General features: G+C 41.0%; 1 protein-coding gene across 2 annotated transcripts in view; it reads left to right on the top strand.

Annotated features, from left to right (window-relative positions):
* The window catches only part of LOC137431100 (uncharacterized), a 172,319-nt gene that overhangs the window by 85,665 nt on the left and 66,964 nt on the right, over positions 1–19,690 (top strand). For both annotated transcript variants that reach the window (XM_078781398.1, XM_068122007.2), the window contains exons 11-14: positions 6,181–6,263; positions 10,134–10,272; positions 10,445–10,524; positions 18,633–18,768. In XM_078781398.1, the coding sequence (XP_078637524.1) occupies positions 6,181–6,263; positions 10,134–10,272; positions 10,445–10,524; positions 18,633–18,768 (438 nt within the window). The remainder of the gene's footprint in view (positions 1–6,180; positions 6,264–10,133; positions 10,273–10,444; positions 10,525–18,632; positions 18,769–19,690) is intronic.

The raw sequence follows: 19,690 nt of genomic DNA, 5'->3' as shown, positions 1-19,690 counted from the left end.
TGGACTCCCACATAACGTTATTGTCCCGGGTACCGCAAAAACGGCTGAACCGATCTCAACGATATTTTGGGTGGGTAATCCTGGGACCCCCTGGAGTAAAATAGGCTATATGGTTTTTCCAATTTCAGCTTTGGTCTCCAGCATTTTCAGGTTTGGACTTCCACATAACGTTATTGTCCCGGGTACCACAAAAAACGGCTGCACCGATCGCAACGATTTCCTGGAACCCCTGCAGTAAAATCCTACGATAATTCACCAAAAGAACATGGCATGAAAATGAAAAACGGCTGAACAGTATTTCATGAACATTTCATTGCGGAATTGAGGAAAATCCTAATGAATTACGAACCTGCCGTGAATGCGGAAGTGGACAGATTACGGCAATGAGCTGGTTTGATAATATTGTCGCGTAACCGTGATTAACACCACAGTTACGGATGACCGATTTGCGAGACTTTAACTCCCGAGGCGAACACTCAATGGCGGACTCAAGTTCAACACCAACGCGCGGAATGGCGGGACGCAGCGAAGGCTCCGCAACCTTATCTATTAAAATCAAACACCCAGGAAAACTGCGTTCAGATATTATGTACAAAAAGTAATATAAGGGTTTATTAGGAAAAGTAAAGCCAGTGAAAAAGCCCGCCGGTAAATCTAATAACTCTAATAAACCTAAATCGGGACGTCCCCACACGACTGACAGCAAACACAAACGAGGGAGATTAATCACGAAAATAACACGTCCCGTCGTTCAAAATATACGCGGAGATCGGGCTTATCTGTCTTTGTCGTCTTGTATTGTTGGTGTCCAGCACCGCTCCTTCCGGCCCGATCGCACACCACGAGGCCCCTCGCTCCAAGCACCACGCGTCCGACGCAGGCCAGCGGCTCCACTTGACCAGGGACAGGAAGGACTCCTTTCAACTCCACTCGACTCGACGCGGGAGTGCTGGCAGCCAAGTGCCAACGAACTGCTCAGTGCCAACTGGGTGTGCTCTCGTGTGTCTCCTGCGACTCCCTACAACCCGAACTGCACTCGAACTGCGACTGGAATGGCGTGTCCTCTCCAACTCTCCACCACCGCTCAACTCTCTGGTGCCTGCCTGCGTCTGCCCGAAATGGCGTGTCCTCTCCAACTCTCCACCACCGCTCAACTTGAACTGGCGAACTAACTCCGTGTGACTTGCGACTCAACTCAACTCTGGACTCAACTCTTGAAATGGCGTCCGACCGTCCCTATATTGGTGGCCGATGACGTCACATTGGCGCACTCCTCAGCCAATCAAAGCCTCCCGCGACTCCTGACATCTCCCCCCTCCGCCACCCTGCGGTCCCGGCATAACACGTGCCGGCCAGGTTTGTAGGCCTTTGGAGGTGTACACGGTGGCGGCCAATTGTGGTGGTGTTTTTGACCTGGTTTCCTGTCAATTTAATACGAAGTCCTTGTCAGGGAAAGGGGATTATTTAATGTTGCGCTAAGGACCTAACTAATGTTTATGTGGTTTGCAGTGCCATAAAGGACAAAGGTTTGATTACTAGGTGATACTCACAGGGGCGTTACCTTTAATCCCTCACTATTTAACACTCGAATCTCCAGGTAGATCCACACTCATACATCTTACCCCGACAACCGCCTGAACATCAATAACTTATTACATGTAGAGTCCCTGTCACGACAGCCGAATACCTACCTATTCAGATCTACCTAGCTCTAGATATTGCTCTACCAAATTCATAACAATATCCCAATACAACCGTCATTTAAAACAGTATTTTGTTAAAGTATCAATTGATGATTGGAATTGAGTGAATACAATTACGATTTTGAATTCGTTATTGTATTCACCCAACCGTACGGAACTTCACATCAGGATTTAAATATTTGTTTATGTCACGAATGTTGTTAAAAGTTTATTTTTTATGTTAATGCTATTTAATTTGTGCTTGGAGTTATGCTGATGGAGTATGTATGAGTTCAAGTGAATGACGAAATGCCGTGACGGTTTCTACTTTCTTAACGTGAAATTCGCGGATCGCCATATGCAGATTCGCCATTGACATGGTATGGAACAAATGTACCCGTTTGTTTGCGAACGGGTACGTTTTTCATGGAAGCCCTTCACGAACTTGCTGTCCATGTCTGACGTGCGACTGAAGGTGCTACAGGAATGTGGAATTTATTGGTTTCATGGTTTAGCATGCACCGTTTCTGCATTGTCTGTTTGCTTCTGGCCTCCACTCGTGCGTAGCATGGGTACCTCATTAGTTTAAATAAATTAACTTATACACGTTGGCGAGGGCATGTTGAAGAGTGCGTTTAAGGCCTTGAAGCAAGAATTAGGCAAAAATGGTGTAGTTGGAACTGCAGTTGTACTTCCTGGCAGGTTAAGTTAACTTTAGAATCACTATCGGGGATAGCACAACGTCACCAGATCTGCATACATAACTAGAAAACATCTGAAAAGGCAAAGCCCGTTCATGTCTGTTTGTATTCAGACTTCGTCTTCTTATTCCATATGCTCAAAACAACAGTTAACAGCTAAAAAAAAAAACAGTTTAAAAATATAAAATGAATATTGATGATTTTATGCATCCTTGACCTTTGAGCTTTAGATCTAAAAAAATAATCAGCTTCTAGCTTTTGATTGGTGAACCAATTCTGTGACCCAATATGCAAATTCTTAAAATTTCAGATGAATCGGGTGAAAATTGGTGATTTTACGCAACCTTGACCTTTTACCTTTTAATCTAAAAAAAACCAATCGTCTTGTAGCTTTTGATTGGTAAACCAATTCAGTGACGCAATATGCAAATTCTTTAAATATCAGTTCAATCGGATGAAAATTGACAATTTTTAGGGACATTGACCTTTGACCTTTTGACCAAATTATTAATTTACCTTCTCCATATCATAATTAAGCTTTGGTGAAAATTTGATGACAATACTCAAATGGTAAAAAAGTTATGGCCTGGACAGACAGACACACACACACACACACACAGATAAGTGATTGCAAAACCCCATCTGCTGCTGTGCATGGGACGGGCTAATAAATCGATAGCGACTAATTAATTTTATATTGTGTTTACAATTCAAACATAAAACATGATAGATGTTTCAATAACCATCATCAATCACTTCAATCAAGATTACCCAGAGAGGCATACATGTGGGAACCAAAGCTCGGATACAGAGATTCTTCACATTAATGGAATTGTCTTTTCCATGATTAATTTCCATTGTGGATTGAATGATTGTGATTGTTGAATGATTGTCTTTTCTATGATTAATGTTTGTTTTTGTTTTTTGTTTTTTGTTTTTTTTGTATACAAGATCGAGGCTCGTGTAAGAGCTAACATTAATCACAAAAAGACAAACTGACACATAAAACATAAGATAAAGGGAGTGGGCAGGGACATCAAGAGATCTGTGGGAGGGAGAGGGCTTTTGGGGAGGAGGCACAGGAATTTAGGTGAAAAAAAACACACGAACACTGCTAAGACTTCCAGGAAAGAAGTCGGAATTTCAAAAAAGTGGATCTGGGGTGAAATCTGGGTTCTGGTCTGGTTCTGATCTGAGTTCTGAAATCTGGTCTGGGTTGTGGGTTGTTTTTTTTTTTTTTTTTTGTATACAGAATCGAGGCTCGTGAAAGAGCTAACATTTATCACAAAAAAAAAATCAAACAGACAAACAAAACATATAAAAAGAGGGAGCGGTAGACAAGATGGGGAGAGAAGGGGAAGCACATAAACACAACATTTGAGAGCAGGGACATCGGGAGATGTGTGGGAGGGAGAGGGCTTGGGGGAGGAGGCGTGGGAAGTGGGAGAGGGGTGGGAGAAGTATAAAACACAAGGACACCAAGGACTTCCAGGAAAGAAGTTGGTATTTCAAAAAAGTGGATTTGGGGTGAAATTAGCGGGGGTAGAAAAGATCAAGGTTTTGGATGGGGGAAGATAAGAGATGGTGGTGAACAGCTGTTTTAAAGACCTGGAGGGAGGAGTGGGATTGAAGAGAGCGAGGGAGTTTGTTCCAGAGGCGGGAGAAAAGAGGAATGAATGAGTGAAGGTGAGCAGGGAGTCGGGTTGGAGGGATGCATGGATGAGTGGAAGGAAGGATGGATAATCTCGAAGGAGGGATGGATGGATCTCTCGAAGGAATCATTTCGTTGGCTGCTGAATCTAGTGTAAGATGAGATGACCTGGATCACCTATGATGAGGAGCAATGTGGTGAATCCCCTCCAACAATTCTCCATGGAGCTTTTATTCAAGTGTTCAATTTTCCTGACAATTCAGCATTCAAGTATTCAATTTTATCCTGACAAATCTCACACTCTTACGATGTCTCTCCGAAAAGACCAACTGGACAACCTTCCCATCCACTTTCTGAATAATCCTCTCCAAGAAGTTCTGTCACTCAAGCTTTTGGGTCTCACTATCTGCCATGATCTTTCCTGGGAAAACCAAATTTCAAATCTGGCCTCCAAAGCCAGTCGCCGACTGGGCATCCTCCGTCGTGCGAAGTCCTTCCTTGGCACACCTGACCTCCTCACCACGTACAAGGCTTTCATCCGCAGCTCAATGGAGTACTGCTCTCCCCTCTGGGCTGGTGCTCCTCCCTCACACCTAGCTCGTCTTCACGTTGCAGAAACCAAAGCGTTCAGAATCATTGGAATCTCCCGCGATGAAGCTAACTCCAAGGGCCTCTCACTCACTCACCGCAGGCAGGTTGGTGGTCTTTCCGTCTTCTACCGAATCCTCTCTGGCCTTGCCCCCCCCAGCTCTCTCTGGGCTCTGTCCCGCAAATATTCCTACAGGTCGCACAAGATCTGCCTGCAACCCTCTTATGGTTAAACTGCCAAAATCAAGACTCTCTGCTAACCTTCACTCCTTCATTCCTCTTTTCTCCTGCCTCTGGGACAAACTCCCTCACTCTCTTCTATCCCACTCCACCCTCCAGGTCTTTAAAACAGCTGTTCACCACCATCTCTTATCTTCCCCCATCCAAAACCTTGATCTTTTCTATCCCCGCTAATTTCACCCCAATTCCACTTTTTTGAAATACCAACTTCTCTCCTGGAAATCCTTGGTGTCCTTGTGTTTTATACTTCTCCCACCCCCCCCCCCCCCCTTCCTACGCCTCCTCCCCCCAAGCCCTCTCCCTCCCTCACATCTCCCTGCTCTTAAATGTTGTGTGCTCTCAAGTGTTGTGTGCTTCCCCTTCTCTTGTCTTCCGCTCCCTCTTTTTATATATTTTGTTTGTCTGGTTGATTTGTTTGTGAAGTAAATGTTAGCTCTTTCACGAGCCTCGATTCAGTATACAAAAAAAAAAGAAAAAAAAAGAAAAAAAGAATTGCATCATTACAATTGGATGTTTTTGATTTTGGATATGGGTGGTGTTTCAAGTCTAATCGCCTATTTATATGCACACAAATAAATGGATGTTAATCTCCCTTCGTAAATTGCTATTTAAATGGGTAATTTTCTGTGCCCATACAAAGGTGTTTTTGTCAGCATTTAAGGGTTAGGCGTGTATTTGCAAAACTCTTGCGAAATGCCTTTCGTAAATTCGGCCCAAACAGTTGCTGGGTGTTTATTGTTTATTTGAAGTAACCATCGATAGATTTCTTGTTTTCAATTCCAAAAGGCCTTCCAGAATTTCTCTTAGCCTGATTTTTCCTTTTATTACTATTAAATAGCAGCACTGCACCTGGCCTTCATTCCCCCATCTATTCCTACCATTTTAGTTGTACTGATTGTGAATTCTTGTAATTTGATGTAATTTAATTTGAATTTGAATTTGTTCTTCATTTCAGTATATATTTATATTTATCGTTGTGTCAATCAATATTTATATTTTTATGTGTCAGTCAATATTGGTAGTGTTTTCATTCCAAGTGATTTTCAGGTTTACTGGGAGTACTTATGCACACACAACAAGATTGGCTGACTGGCACTTCATTTTATATGCCGCTAATTAATGACAATTTGTACACTCTGTCTGTTTTGTCTGTTTCTGTCTGTCTGTTTCTGTTTTGTTTTGTCTAATTTTTGTTTTGTTTTTGTTTTTTGCGAATTTTGTTTGTTTCTGTCTGTTTTTGGCTAACCCCCGCTCTAGCAGGGAAAATGGCCTTTAAAATGCATGTTGTTGTGTTGTTGTGTCTGTCTGTTTTTGGCAGTGTACTGCAAGGTGACAAAAGATGCCCTGAATGCACGTTCTCTGATTTTCCATGGAAGACATGAGAGGTATAAGAAAGTGAAGGTATGAACATATTTTAATTTGTCTCGCATGCATACATATAGTATATATACACAAAGAATTAAGTTAAGCACCCCCCCCGTTTTTTTACAACCTCGCACATTACAAGTTTGTTGTCGTCAAAACAGTGTAATATACCCATGATATTGCTATATTTTCTGGAGAAGTGATATTATGGTCACATAAAAACATAACAATCATGCCGTTTTCAATATTTTATTCTGAATAATTTAAGGTGAAATTTTTTGGGAATTTTAGGCATATTTGCACCTCAATTTAAGTATGGAGCTATAGGTCCATCACGGACAGTGTGGATGACGTTTATGTTTTCTAACGTACAGTCATTGTTCTGAGAAGACCTCTAGCGATCTTTGCGTCAATAACATGTGTAGGACCCACGTGATCGGATCACTGACTCAACCCTATGTCTCATAGACCCTGTGTATCTGCATTTCATCAATGGATAATTGCTAATGTCATACCAATCATTATTTGATCTCACATACCTTAGAATATATGCCAATGTATACATATACACAAAGAATATATATTAGGGGGTGCTTACCTTAATTCGTTGTGTAGGGGTGCTTAACTTAATTCTTTGTGTATATATATATACAGTCACGTGAAAAAGTAAGTACACCCCATGTAAAGTTTTGACTTTTTCAACATATTTCAACATACAGCTATTTGATCTTCATTTCAACAATATTGACAGATACAGGTGATATCATATCACAAATATCATGAAACATTTACATTTTGTGGTCCATTGTATAATTTAAATAAACATAAATGCAAATTTTGCATGTGGAAAAAGTAAGTACACCCTTGGCTCTAATTGCAACACTCCACCGATCTGGGCTTTATGGCAGAGTGGCGATACGGAAGCCAAACAGTTCAATCATGGTTTCATCAGACCATAAAATCTTGTTTCTCACAGTCTGAGAGTCCTTAGGTGCTTTTTTGCAAACTCCAAGCCGGCTTTCATGTTTCTTTCACCTAGAAGAGGCTTCCGTCTGGCCACTCTGCCATAAACCCCAGATCGGTGGAGTGTTGCAGTGATGATTGACCTTCTGGAAGTTTCTCCCATCTCCACACAGGATCTCTGGAGCTCAGCCAGAGTGACCATCAGGATCTTGGTCACCTCTCTTACCTAGGCCCTTGTCCCCCGATTGCTCAGTTTGGCCGGGCGGCCAGCTCTAGGAAGAGTCCTGGTTGCTCCAAACTTCTTCCATTTAAGAATTATGGAGGCCACTGTGCTCTTGAGAACCTTCAATGCAGCAGAGATTTTTTTTTGTAGGCTTCCCCAGATCTGTGCCTCGACACAATCCTGTCTCTGAGCTCTGCAGGCAGTTCCTTCGACCTCTTGGCTTGGTTTTTGCTCTGATATGCATTGTCAGCTGTGAGACCTTATATAGACAGGTGTGTGCCTTTCCAAATCATGTCCAATCAATTGAATTTACCACAGGTGGACTCCAATCAAGGTGTAGAAACATCTCAAAGATGATCAAGAGAAATGGTAGGCACCTGAGCTAAATTTCAAGTGTCATAGCAAAGGGTATGAATACTATGTCAATGTGATATTTCAGTTTTTTATTTTTAATAAATTTGTAAAACTTTCTAAAATCCTGTTTTCTCTTTGTCATTATGGGGAATTGAGTGTAGATTGATGAGGGGAAAAATGAATTTAAACGATTGCAGCATAAGGCTGCAACATAACAAAATGTGAAAAGAGTGAAGGGGTCTGAATACTTTCTGAATGCACTGCATATATATATATATATATATATATATATATATATATATATATATATATATATATATATATATATATATATATATATATAAAGATATATATATAGATATATAGATATATATATATAGATATATATATATATAGATATATATATATATATATAGATATATATATATATAGATATAGATAGATATATATATATATAGATATATATATATATATATATATATATATATATATATATATATATATATATATATATATATATATATATATTGTTACGGACACGGCTTAAGATGTTATGATGGGCCGAGCGGAATGGCCGCCGTGTTCGCACAGTTTACCCGATTCTTCCCCAACTTACCCGATTCCACCCGACGTTGACCAAATCGCGCTATGCTAAATCAATGAAGGAAAGGACACAACGGCTGGGATAAATGAAACGACACAAGGGGTACAGTTCTCAAGACCTCCGGAGGAGGATATAATTGGTGGTGGAGAAAAGGGGTAGATTACAAGGTAAGAGGTAAAGCACAGAAGAGATAGGCACTTAGACACAATCTTATCTATCCCAGACAGACCACAGACAAACGGAACAAGACTGGCTTACACAGGGATTGATGGCAGGGAAGGACAGGCAGTCGATAGCACAAGGTGCACCTTGGCTCAGGGGCAGAATCAAACACGGTCCGGTCCAGAGATGCGGGGAGGTATTGCAGCGCTCGGAGGTGGCGTCCTTCTCTCTCCAAGCTGAGGGCGCATCTGACGTCACCTCCCTCTTCCTGCGCATGCTCAGCGGGGAGTGACACGCCCTCGGCTCGTTGGCTCCGCCCCAGATGGGATCGGTCCACCGCTTCTATTGGGTGCGGGGGTTACCGGGCTCCGCCCCTGACGAGGAGCTGACAGCGAGCCCCTACTTGGTAACCCCGTCGAGCACATGTCCGATGGCGGCTCGTTGGAAAGGCTTGGTGCCCTCCCAACACCCCCCACCAACCAAGCCGGAGTGAGGACGCGCACTCCCCGCGCCGCCGCCGTTGTTGTTGCTGTTGTTGTTGTTGTTGCTGAACCGTGAGGAAGAGCTGCGGGGAGGTATTGGGAGGTCCTAAACTTCCTAACGGTGCCATACAATCACATTCTGGTGCAACGAAGAGTCAGAATTAATGGAAACGAGTCCTCAACTGACATAGACTAAGAATAACTAGCAAGATGTCCTATAGTTGTCTACGTGAGATGCGGTGGACCTGGATGCGACATTTAATGGGGGAAATAGGGGAAGGTCGGGTCTACAGAGTGTTGTTTACAGAAAATGGGACTAGGGAATGGGGGATTGGGGATAGTTGGGAAGTATGGAGGAAATAGGGGAATATTTACAAGCGGATATGGATGGATGCCAATCTCATATCCGCAACAATATATATATATATATATATATATATATATATATATATATATATATATATATATATATATATATATATATATACACACACACATACTGTGGCCTGACGCTTTACTGGGAGTAAAGTGTCAGTTGGACATGTTGTGTGCCTGACGCTGAGCTTGTCATTGCTTCGTGGATTGCTGCTGCTTTGGTGGCTGCTGCTCCATCTGTGGACATCGGTACTGAAAGAGTGGAGCCGACCTCTTTAACGTTATCCGGAGGCGATATCCATCACAAAATATTATATCACCAGCCCCCCAAATAACAAATTCCTGCCCAAATCAACTCCAATCTAACATCAGGCCTGGCCACCTCATTCATGAAAATTTTCACTAAAGTGACTCTTTGGCCCATCCCACAAGAAGGTGGGAGTAATTGGGGCCATAGTCTTGCATTTAGTAAGAAGATTAAATTATTGGACGAAATATAATGGATGTATTAAATTTTATAAATCAAGTAACTGTATTGGAATATTGCTGGGGAATGATTGTTTAAATCTTCTCATGTGTTTCCTTATTGATAACTGTGTTTGAGTGTCAGTTATGAAGAGTTAGTATGACATCAATTAACCAAACAACATCACGTTGAATACTGTCACCCACAACAACAGCGACCTTTTTCTCATTTGAAGGTCTGTCTTATCTCTCCTCCCAAACCCTCTGCTATATTGTAGTGGTACACCCCAACATATTATGAAATTCCTTATGGTGGACAGTTGAGCTTTCTTTGTGAAGATGGGAAAAGGCACCAGCTGTCGAACGTTCAAGCACGCTGCCAATCGGGAACAATGGAGTTGCCACTTTGCGGAAAAGGTTTGACAAATGCCCATTTCACACCTTACTCCTTTCCCATGACTATATTAATTGTATACAATCTCCCAAAATGCACCTATTTCGTTCACATCATATATTTGACCAAAACGAAATGCGTTCTTTCATTTATAGATGTGTATATGTATATATATATTTATTTTTTTTCACCCAGACTCTGATCTCACTTGCAAAATATCACAACAGTCATTGATGGACAATAATCTGATTCCACTGAACAGATATCGCAATACGGTACGTATGTTTATTGTTTTCAATCTAAAACCTACAAATCAGCTGATGTTCGCACAATCTACAATCAAAAATTATTATTTTCATTTACAAAACCAGGTTATCCCGTTATGTACTGAAAATGGTCTTTTTCTCCACCCGTCTTCATGATAGTTACAAACTTAAACTTGTTTTTTTATTAAATAGAATCAGATACTTTACCCAACTCATTTAACTTAGACAACTTAGATAACTTATTTTTTACTGAAAACCGAATAAATAGCAGGACATGATGGTTTCAAAATAGGACTCTCTTATTAACAATCATGTAATACACACTGTCACATTAGGGGGTCCCAGCTAACACTGACCCTCTGTGCCAGAGGTCCAATAACTCCACGAATGGCCAAACAATTCTGTAAGCTACTGCGAGCATACAGTACTTATTTATCTATCTGCACTTTAATATCAAGAATACCTATTGTAATTTAATGTCACCCAAAGACCATTCAAATGTGCTCGAAACCTTGCGGTTGGTCTGATAGTGCACGAAGGCAATCGAGCGGGAAGATGCTTCTTACAAATTTACAAATAAATCAGTTTATTTAGGCAATACGGGAGGGAAGACGAGATGTGATTAATAAATATACGCACAGACCTGGTGCTCAAAAGACAAACTAATAAGCGAGCAAACCTACCTACTTATGATTCAAATTTAATTGTAAACCCCAATGGGGCTAATCACAATGACTTATACAATAGATGTGACAAGCAATGACTTGAGCAAATGAATGGGCAATGAATCGGAATCTCTACAGGAGTCAGGGCGTCGAAAGGCAGCACGGCCCCCACCCCTACTCCACCCCCACCCTTTCTCTCTTTTATAACTTTTTAAGGAACTTTCTGTAATGAAGATCCTAAAAGAGAGTAGCAACGACCTCATACAACAGGCATTTTAAGGCCATTTTCCCTGCAAGAGCGGGGGTTAGCCTTGCGGTCCTTGCGGTCATAAGTAAAGCAAAATCACAGCAGCAGTGTTTTTAGTTCAAGGTACAAGTACTGAAAAGTAAATAAATAAAGTATTAACAAATCTATTATACAAGTTGAAGGTGGTGTCTGCTCATGCATCGCCTGTCTCCCATTTCTGGCGGCTGCTTCACATGCTGCGTTTGAAAAGCTCAACATTCGCTTTGGAAAAGACAGGACAGGCATGAATAATGTTGATGTCAAATTTTATTTGTATTTTGCCCTCTAAGACAAATTTAACCTCCACCAATTCACAGTGGGTGTCATAAGTAGTTCAGAGCTTTGGCCCCTTTTTCTTCTTTGGCTTTTGGTTTCTGAAGCTTTGGTTCTGAGTGAAACCAAAAGTGCAACACTATTCACAAATAAGCTTTTTAACACTTTGCGGAAAAGGTTTGACAAATGAAATCCATGAAATTACTTGTATTGAAAGATTAACTTAAACTTTTTCCATCACTGGGGAGGCATACTTTTGCTTGCTTTTCCCATCACTGGTGATGGCTACTCTTCTTAGTTAGTATCACACAAATCTAAAAAGTAACAAGAATATATTAATTATACTCAGATTATTACTCAGAAATAATCGTTTCCTAAAACAAACATTTGTGCATAAATTTGCAGAATAATAACGAAACCTTAAATTAAAACAAATACACTGTAATTTACGAACCAGAAACTGGTGCACCTCGTACATGTTGCAGAGTACGGAACATACAGTTCAGTCCAATTGTCCAAAGCGTCATGGAATGCTCCAGACAAACGGACTGAAGCAGTATATAATAAAATGCACACAAGGACAAAATTATTATTCATCCGTCATTTACCTGGTGTTGGTGTTGGGTTAGCGGCTAGGGTGCCGGCTTAGGATCCTAGGATCCTGGGTTCGAATCTCGGTCGATCGCCGAATTAATGCCAGGGGGGTTGACTCAGCCTGTCATCCTTCCGAGGTCGGCTAATTGAGTACCAGTTCACTGGTAATTCCCTGTTTGTCGTTGAAGGCGGCAAAAAGGGTTGGCGTCAGGAAGGGCATCCGGCCGTAAAACATTGCTTCAAAAAGGGGACCAAAAAACAACAACTACCACGGTCCCCGAAAAGGCCAACCCCCGCTTTGCGGGGAAAAATGGCCTCTAAACGGTGTTTTTTTTTATTTACCTGAATATTTTACCGAGAAAAAGAAATGGTCACTTTTATTTAGAAGTATGATCGAAAATATAGGAGAGAGCGGGACGTTTGGACCGATCGATTCAATTCGCACCCTGGACTGTTGAACACGATTTCTCCATAAGATTGGCAAAAAAAAAAAAGTGAGAATATGGTTCATAATTTTTTTGGACAAAGAGGATACAAAGCTATTTATTTGTAATGCAGATTTCTGGTTAATAACCATTTTCTGTAAAGTTTGAAACTACCAGTAACAGTGGTAAATTTTTGTTTTTTTCCAGCAAGGAAAGCAAAATTAGCTTCTGGGTTTAAGTGTAATGACGAGAAAATGAGGATGAGCAGATGAGGGGTTTCACTGTACTGTTTAAAGAAAATTACAGGAGGAGCTCTGGCCCCTCAACGGACCCCGGAACCCGAGGCAGCTAACCCCTCTTCCCCCCCCCCCCTTGACCCACCCTCTCGACGCCCCTGACAGGGGTGGTCCAGTTCGGTCTGCTGTGTGAATGGTGGATCGGCTGGTATCCCTTGCACTGAGGAGGAGAGTCCAGTTAGAGAGTCTAACGCTCATGGGCCAATCTGCCATAGGAGAGAGATGGTATCTATCGGCATGCATGGCCGCTCTTATTCCATAAATACTGCCCTCAAGCACATAGCTAATCCTGTCATTCCCTGTCCCGCTGTGTGGGGACAGTGCCCTCAAGTGAGCGTCCTGCCCATGTCCAGGGACTTTGCCACAGCACACTATACCTCCATGCGTACGGTCCTCTGTGAAGCGGCCAGCACAATAATTCCCAAAGCTGCAGCTGCAGTACTTTAATGTGCTTCTTTTCACTTACCTCACGTCCCCTACTGGCCTTACTTATGGACAGGTGGTCTTACACGACACTTCCTTTAAAGATACTCTATGATGGGCAGTCACTGTCTCCTAGGTGCACATATTACACACAACTTACCTCTGACGTGTCCCTAATACAGATGTAAGTCGAACCTACTTGAGCACATAGTCCATATTATTCTTAACACATTCTAGCAATGGATTCCCCCGAGCCCCTCCACGTACCAATACATACTGTATGTTTTAAAACAAGTACGAGAGCACTGTTTACTTTTTATTTTTGTATTTGCTGATGCATACTTGTTCTTTTGCAAATTTTGATTTATCTGTAGCATGAAGTTGTATTGTCTGTCGTCTTTAGTTAGACCTATAGTCTAAATAAATCTACTCTATGAAATCACATATTTATATTCAAATAATATATATTTACGTTTTTATAAATTTGTAGATAAGACCTCTGCTCATGGAAGAGAAGAGGGAAGTGAGGGTAAAAAGGCAAATAATTTACACCTGAGCCACAGTATGGATTCGAATAGCGAGGAATGAATGAACAGAAAAAGAGGAGACAAACGTGAGAGGGAAAAGAAACACAGTAGCCTGCAAGGTGGGTTAGATGGGGTTTATGGGGGTAAAGATTGTGGGATGGGATAAGTTGGAACATGACATGAGATGGGAGTCTTATGAAGCCCTGGTCTTACGCCTCCTTGAAGCCCTGGCTGGTAGAGTGTGTTTGAACCGCTTCAGGAAAGCGGTTCCACAAGTGGGAGAAAAGAGGAACAAAAATTGGACCAATGAAAGAGACTTTGGAGCTTATCTCAGGGATATGGGGGGGAACAGGGCGGGAGGGAGCACACATATCCTGTGGTCTCACAACCGGAAATACAGATTGTTGGGTATCTGTCGAGATCGCCCCTTCCCGTACCCCACTCTGCCAGCCCAGCCAATTCTGTGTGTGACCCTTATAAGTTATACCTATGCTGTGAATTACCAAGTTTTGCTTTCACAAATTATTATGAGCCTGAGGATGAAGATATAAATGATAATGAAGAAAAAAAACATTTGTGGTCTGGGCAGTGCCATAGAATACTAGAGTTTGGCGAATTTGGTTTAAGCGAAAGCAATTGTGATTGGAGGATACGTGATCACATGAGCGCAATGCGCCACCATATTGTTTCCCATCTTCCCCGAGCAAAGCGCTAAATTGTATGCATTGGTGTGGACTCTGTCATATTTACATGTTGTCATCATACTAAAATATGCCATTTTGTGTCTGTCTGTCTGTCTGATGATTTTTTGACACCAATACATTCCGTCGTTACTTATCCAATCTCAACCAAACTTGACAGGATGACGAAGGCTTACACAATGAAGGTTGTAGCGCATTCATTTGCCCCCCTCCCCAAGGGGGTTTTCTCCCCCGAGTGGGGTATCCCCGCCATTGCCGTCAATGGGGTTGCATGTTGAGGTGTATATCAATGTTAAGTTAGCTTTGTCGTGGCGTTTTTCCAAGGCCGCTTCGAATAACAAAACTAACGATAATAGCATAATATTAATGTTATTACAAAACAATATTAATACCAATAATATCCCATCTCCCCAAGGGGTTTTTCTTCCTTGAACAAACATCGAGTCATCGTTTATAAATGGCTTATCATGGCGTTTCCGTGGGAGCAACGGCCTCCACCAGAAGTAAAAATATTATAAACCACAAACATGCACGATTAGCTTTTCAAACAGTCGCTATTGCTGTTTATAACACTAAATGAAGAAATTTGGAGGAATCCCGACATCCGTGAGGTACGTTATACTTACAGAACTGAGCGAAGATCTACTGTGCTCTATATCCACAAGGGTTGGGTAAATAACATGACCCTTCCTGGCGCTAACATGGCCTTTTTCATGGAGGCCTTTTGAAACTCGCTCCTACTGTTTAACACGAAACTGAAAGGGAGGAAGCCCGGGTTGTGCTCATTTACCAAGCATTTAGCTAGCGCTTGCCAAGCCAGCCGTTCCTTAATGGTTTTGAATGGAGTGCTTGCTCAAATGCATAAACCACTTGGCGATCTCTCCACAAGAAACTTGGTAAAATGAACACACACCCAATGTTCTTGAGACCCGACCATAGATCGACTGTAATCTACATACCCCAAAGAGGAATGACCCTTCCTGCCACTCCCGTCGTGGTCATTACAATTTTTTATTCTGGTCAGTTTGGGGTGTAAAAGATTCTGTGCTGTTCAACATGGGGTTGTTCCAATCGATCAGACAGAGGAAAGAAGATGCATCTTTATCCTGGTGATCCAGAAAGGAGGAAAATATGATAAAGTAAAAGTTTGGCATTCGGAATGGAGAGCCAACAACGATTCGTTTCTGTGTGCGGTGATTTGAGAATAATTATGTTGATATTAAAACGAGCTAAGTATAGAATCAGGACGAATAAGCAGTAAATAACTTTAATGGTAATTGATCCGCCATGAGAGAGAGAGAGGGATTCCCTCATACAGATTACATTTCTCTCACGGCGGATCAATTACCATTTAAAGTATTTACTTCTGATTTGTTTTGACTTCTCTTCCCACCCAAGCAGTACGCTAATTTTGTGCTGAAATTATCGATTACATATTGCAAGTATAATCAGGAGCTGTACCACGTGACATTCTATGTTATGGTAATTCAATCTTATAATGGACAATCTCTTGTGTTATATGAATGTGATACAAGTTGTAGTCCAAATAGTAAAATAATCTGTACGTCTCAACATGTATGTCATGGAACATTACATATTATTACATATATGGGACCACACAGAATCTTGAGTGGATCACACATTGCATGCATATGTCATGTAACATTACACGTTATTACATATATGGGACCAAACAGAATCATGCTGGATCATATATTACATGCATATGTCATCTAACATTATATATTATTACATATATGGGACCACACAGAATCATGAGGGGATCATACATTACATGCATGTGTCATGTAACATTACATATTACATATATGGGACCAAACAGAATCATCATGAGTGGATCATATATTACATGCATATGTCATCTTACATTATATATTATTACATACTAGTGAGGTGAGGTACCCGTGCTACGCACGGGTGGGAGGCCAGAAGCAAACAGACAATGCAGAAACGGCGAATGCTAAAGCATGAAACCAATAAATTCCACATTCCTGTAGCACCTTCAGTCGCACGTCAGACATGGACAGCAAGTTCGTGAAGGACTTCTATGAAAAATGTACCCGTTGACAACCAAACGGGTACGTTTGTTCCATACCCAGGCAATGGCGAATCTGCATATGGCGATGCTAGAATTCACGTTTAGAAAGTAGAAACCATCACGGCATTTCGTCATTCACTTGAACTCGATATCTCTTTTTTCATTCCAAACAGCATAACTACAATCACAAATGAAATAACATTATTATAAAAAATAAACTTTTAACAACATTCGTGACATAAACAAATATTTAAATCCTGATGTGAAGTTCCGTATGGTTGGGTGAATACAATTACGAATTCAAAATCGTAATTGTATTCACTCAATTCCAATCATCAATTGATACTTTAACAAAACGATTAACACGATTAACGTTAAACGATGTAACATTACGATTGAATGACGGTTGTATTTGGATATTATGAAACCCACGCATTGCCGTCTTCTGTCCACTTCCGCATTCTCGGCAGATTTGATCGTCATCAAAATCTAAACAGTTTTTGTAGAATTTCAATAAAAGCCACATCACTGTTCATATCGGTAAATATTATTCCATCATGTTTGGAAAAACTGGAAAATTGGAAAATTGGAAAACTTGGAAAAATTGGAAAAACAATAAAGCCTATTTTACTCCCAGGGGTCCCAGGAATACCCACCCAAAATATCGCTGCGATCGGTTGAGCCGTTTTTGCGGTACCTTCGACCGGACAGACAGACATTTGGTGAATTATAGTAAGACATGGGACCTCACGGAATCATCATGACTGGATCATACATTACATGCATATGTCATGTAACATTACATATTACATATATGGGACCACACAGAATCATGAGTGGATCATACATTACATGCATGTGTCATGTAACATGACATATTATTACATATATGGGACCACACGGAAAAATGAGTGGATCATACATTACATGCATGAAAGCAATATTACTACTGGAGAAAAGCGATGATGTTTTGTTTCAGTCAAGTCAAGCTGAGATATAAGAAACTTTATTTGTGACTTGGAATACCTGGTGCATTCAAAGAGTTAATCTTAAGTTATTTTAAAAAAAATTGGGTCATAGCACAGGTGTTGAGGGTCTAATGGTGTCTTGAGGGTCAAAAGTATCTTAAGGGTCTTGAGGGGTTAAAGGGTCTAAAGTGTCTTCAGGGTTTTATGACCTAATGGGGTCTCGAGGGTCTAATTGGGTCTTAACGGTCTAAAGTTAAAGCTCAAAGGGTCTTAAGTATCTAAAATGTCTAAGGTCTGAGGGTCTGGAGCCAAAAGTCTGCAAGCTCCAAGGGGTTTGGATGTCTGATGGGTGTAAATTCAAAGGTTTGTAAAGGTCGAAAGGGTCTGAGGGTTTAAAGGGTCTAAAGTAAAAGGTCTATAAAGGTCTAAAAGTCTCAAAGTTACATTCCAATAGCACGTGATTAACGCTACACTGCACGTGAACAGTTGGGTAACAACATGGCGCCTATTGTTATGTTCGCCAAAGTCTAGTATTCTATGGCACTGGGTCTGGGGGGGAATGGTGCAGGAGAGTGAATGTCGTAGACGATGCTACAATCTTGTTTGGGAACAACATAAGCAGATTTTGCAGCCAGATCAGCAAAGCACGACCAGGAATGTTTGTTTGAATCCAATTGTATCTGAAGTGATTGGAATTCTGTGACTTCAATACGTCTTTTTGCATTATACAATAGGCAAAAATAACATCCAACATAACTCCACAATGCAGGTTATATCCATTTTAAATTCATGTCTTACTTTCAAATGTTTGACTTCTGTAATGTACGGGCTATAATCAGGAAATTCAAGGAATATTGAGATAAAGGAAAGCATATTTTCCTGCATCTTCCCTGAATGCAGTACATCAACAATTCCTTCGTCCATCAAATACCTGAGGGAGAAAAAGTCAACTTTGATTGCATGCGGGGCACCAGCGCACCAGATCTGACTCGCGCGTGCATGGGTGGCCTGATTAACCTACCAACTTGCCAAGAACGTGATTACAACTTTCCATCAGCTCGATTCCCTTTACCTTTCCTTCATTTGCATTTCCGTTTTACTTTGTAGGTCAACTATGGCCCTTACTGGAACGTCCCCTCCATCGGTTCCTTCCAAATTCCCCCTTTCCCTCACCTTCTTGCACACAATATGTGCACACCCTAAGATGTACCAAAAATTTCTGCATTCACTTATATGTTTTGGCAATTTCTGCCTTCTGGAGAGTTTATAAATATATAATTGTAGATCCCAAGTTACCCTGAGGGGTCTTCTAAATAACATGGATATCAAAATACTGGAATTCCAATCTCCTGGCCCTCTTTCTTCCATACCTGCTCTCCTCTTTCTCTGATAATTGTAAACCGTTCCTTTCCTATTCAATCTCCTGGCACTGCATGATGTCATCGCCGGGCACCGAAGGGGGGCCGGTGATGACACGCGCTGAAAGGGAGTACTCAGTTTACACTCTTGTTTCTTGTTTTCTTTCTTGTTTTCTTGTTTGTTTGTTTGTCCGGGTGATATCTCAGCCATCCTTTGAGATAGGAAGCTGACATTCGGGCATAATAGTGAGCACGTGCTTTGGAAAAAAACAGTATATATTTTTATTTTTTTATTAATCAATTAATTACTTAATTATTATCGATTTATTAAGTACTTATGTTTTACTTTCTCCTCTGGGCAATATCTTAAGCACCTTTTGAGCTATGAAGCTGATATTTGGACACTACAGTGACCAAGTGATTTGGCTGTAAAGGATATTTTTGATTTGATTAACCAATTAATCGATTAATTTATTTATTGATAAATCGATTAATCAAATAATAACTTATGTTTTCGATTAATTCATTATTTAATTATTTTTCAAAAAGTTATAGCTTCGGTTGAAATACTGGTAGTTTGGGTACGCCATTAGCCAACTG

The sequence above is a fragment of the Myxine glutinosa genome, chromosome 7, assembly GCF_964187855.1.
Source record: "Myxine glutinosa chromosome 7, kmMyxGlut1.1, whole genome shotgun sequence".
In the NCBI taxonomy this organism is placed as follows: domain Eukaryota; kingdom Metazoa; phylum Chordata; class Myxini; order Myxiniformes; family Myxinidae; genus Myxine; species Myxine glutinosa.
This window is presented reverse-complemented; position numbering and strand designations above follow the sequence as displayed.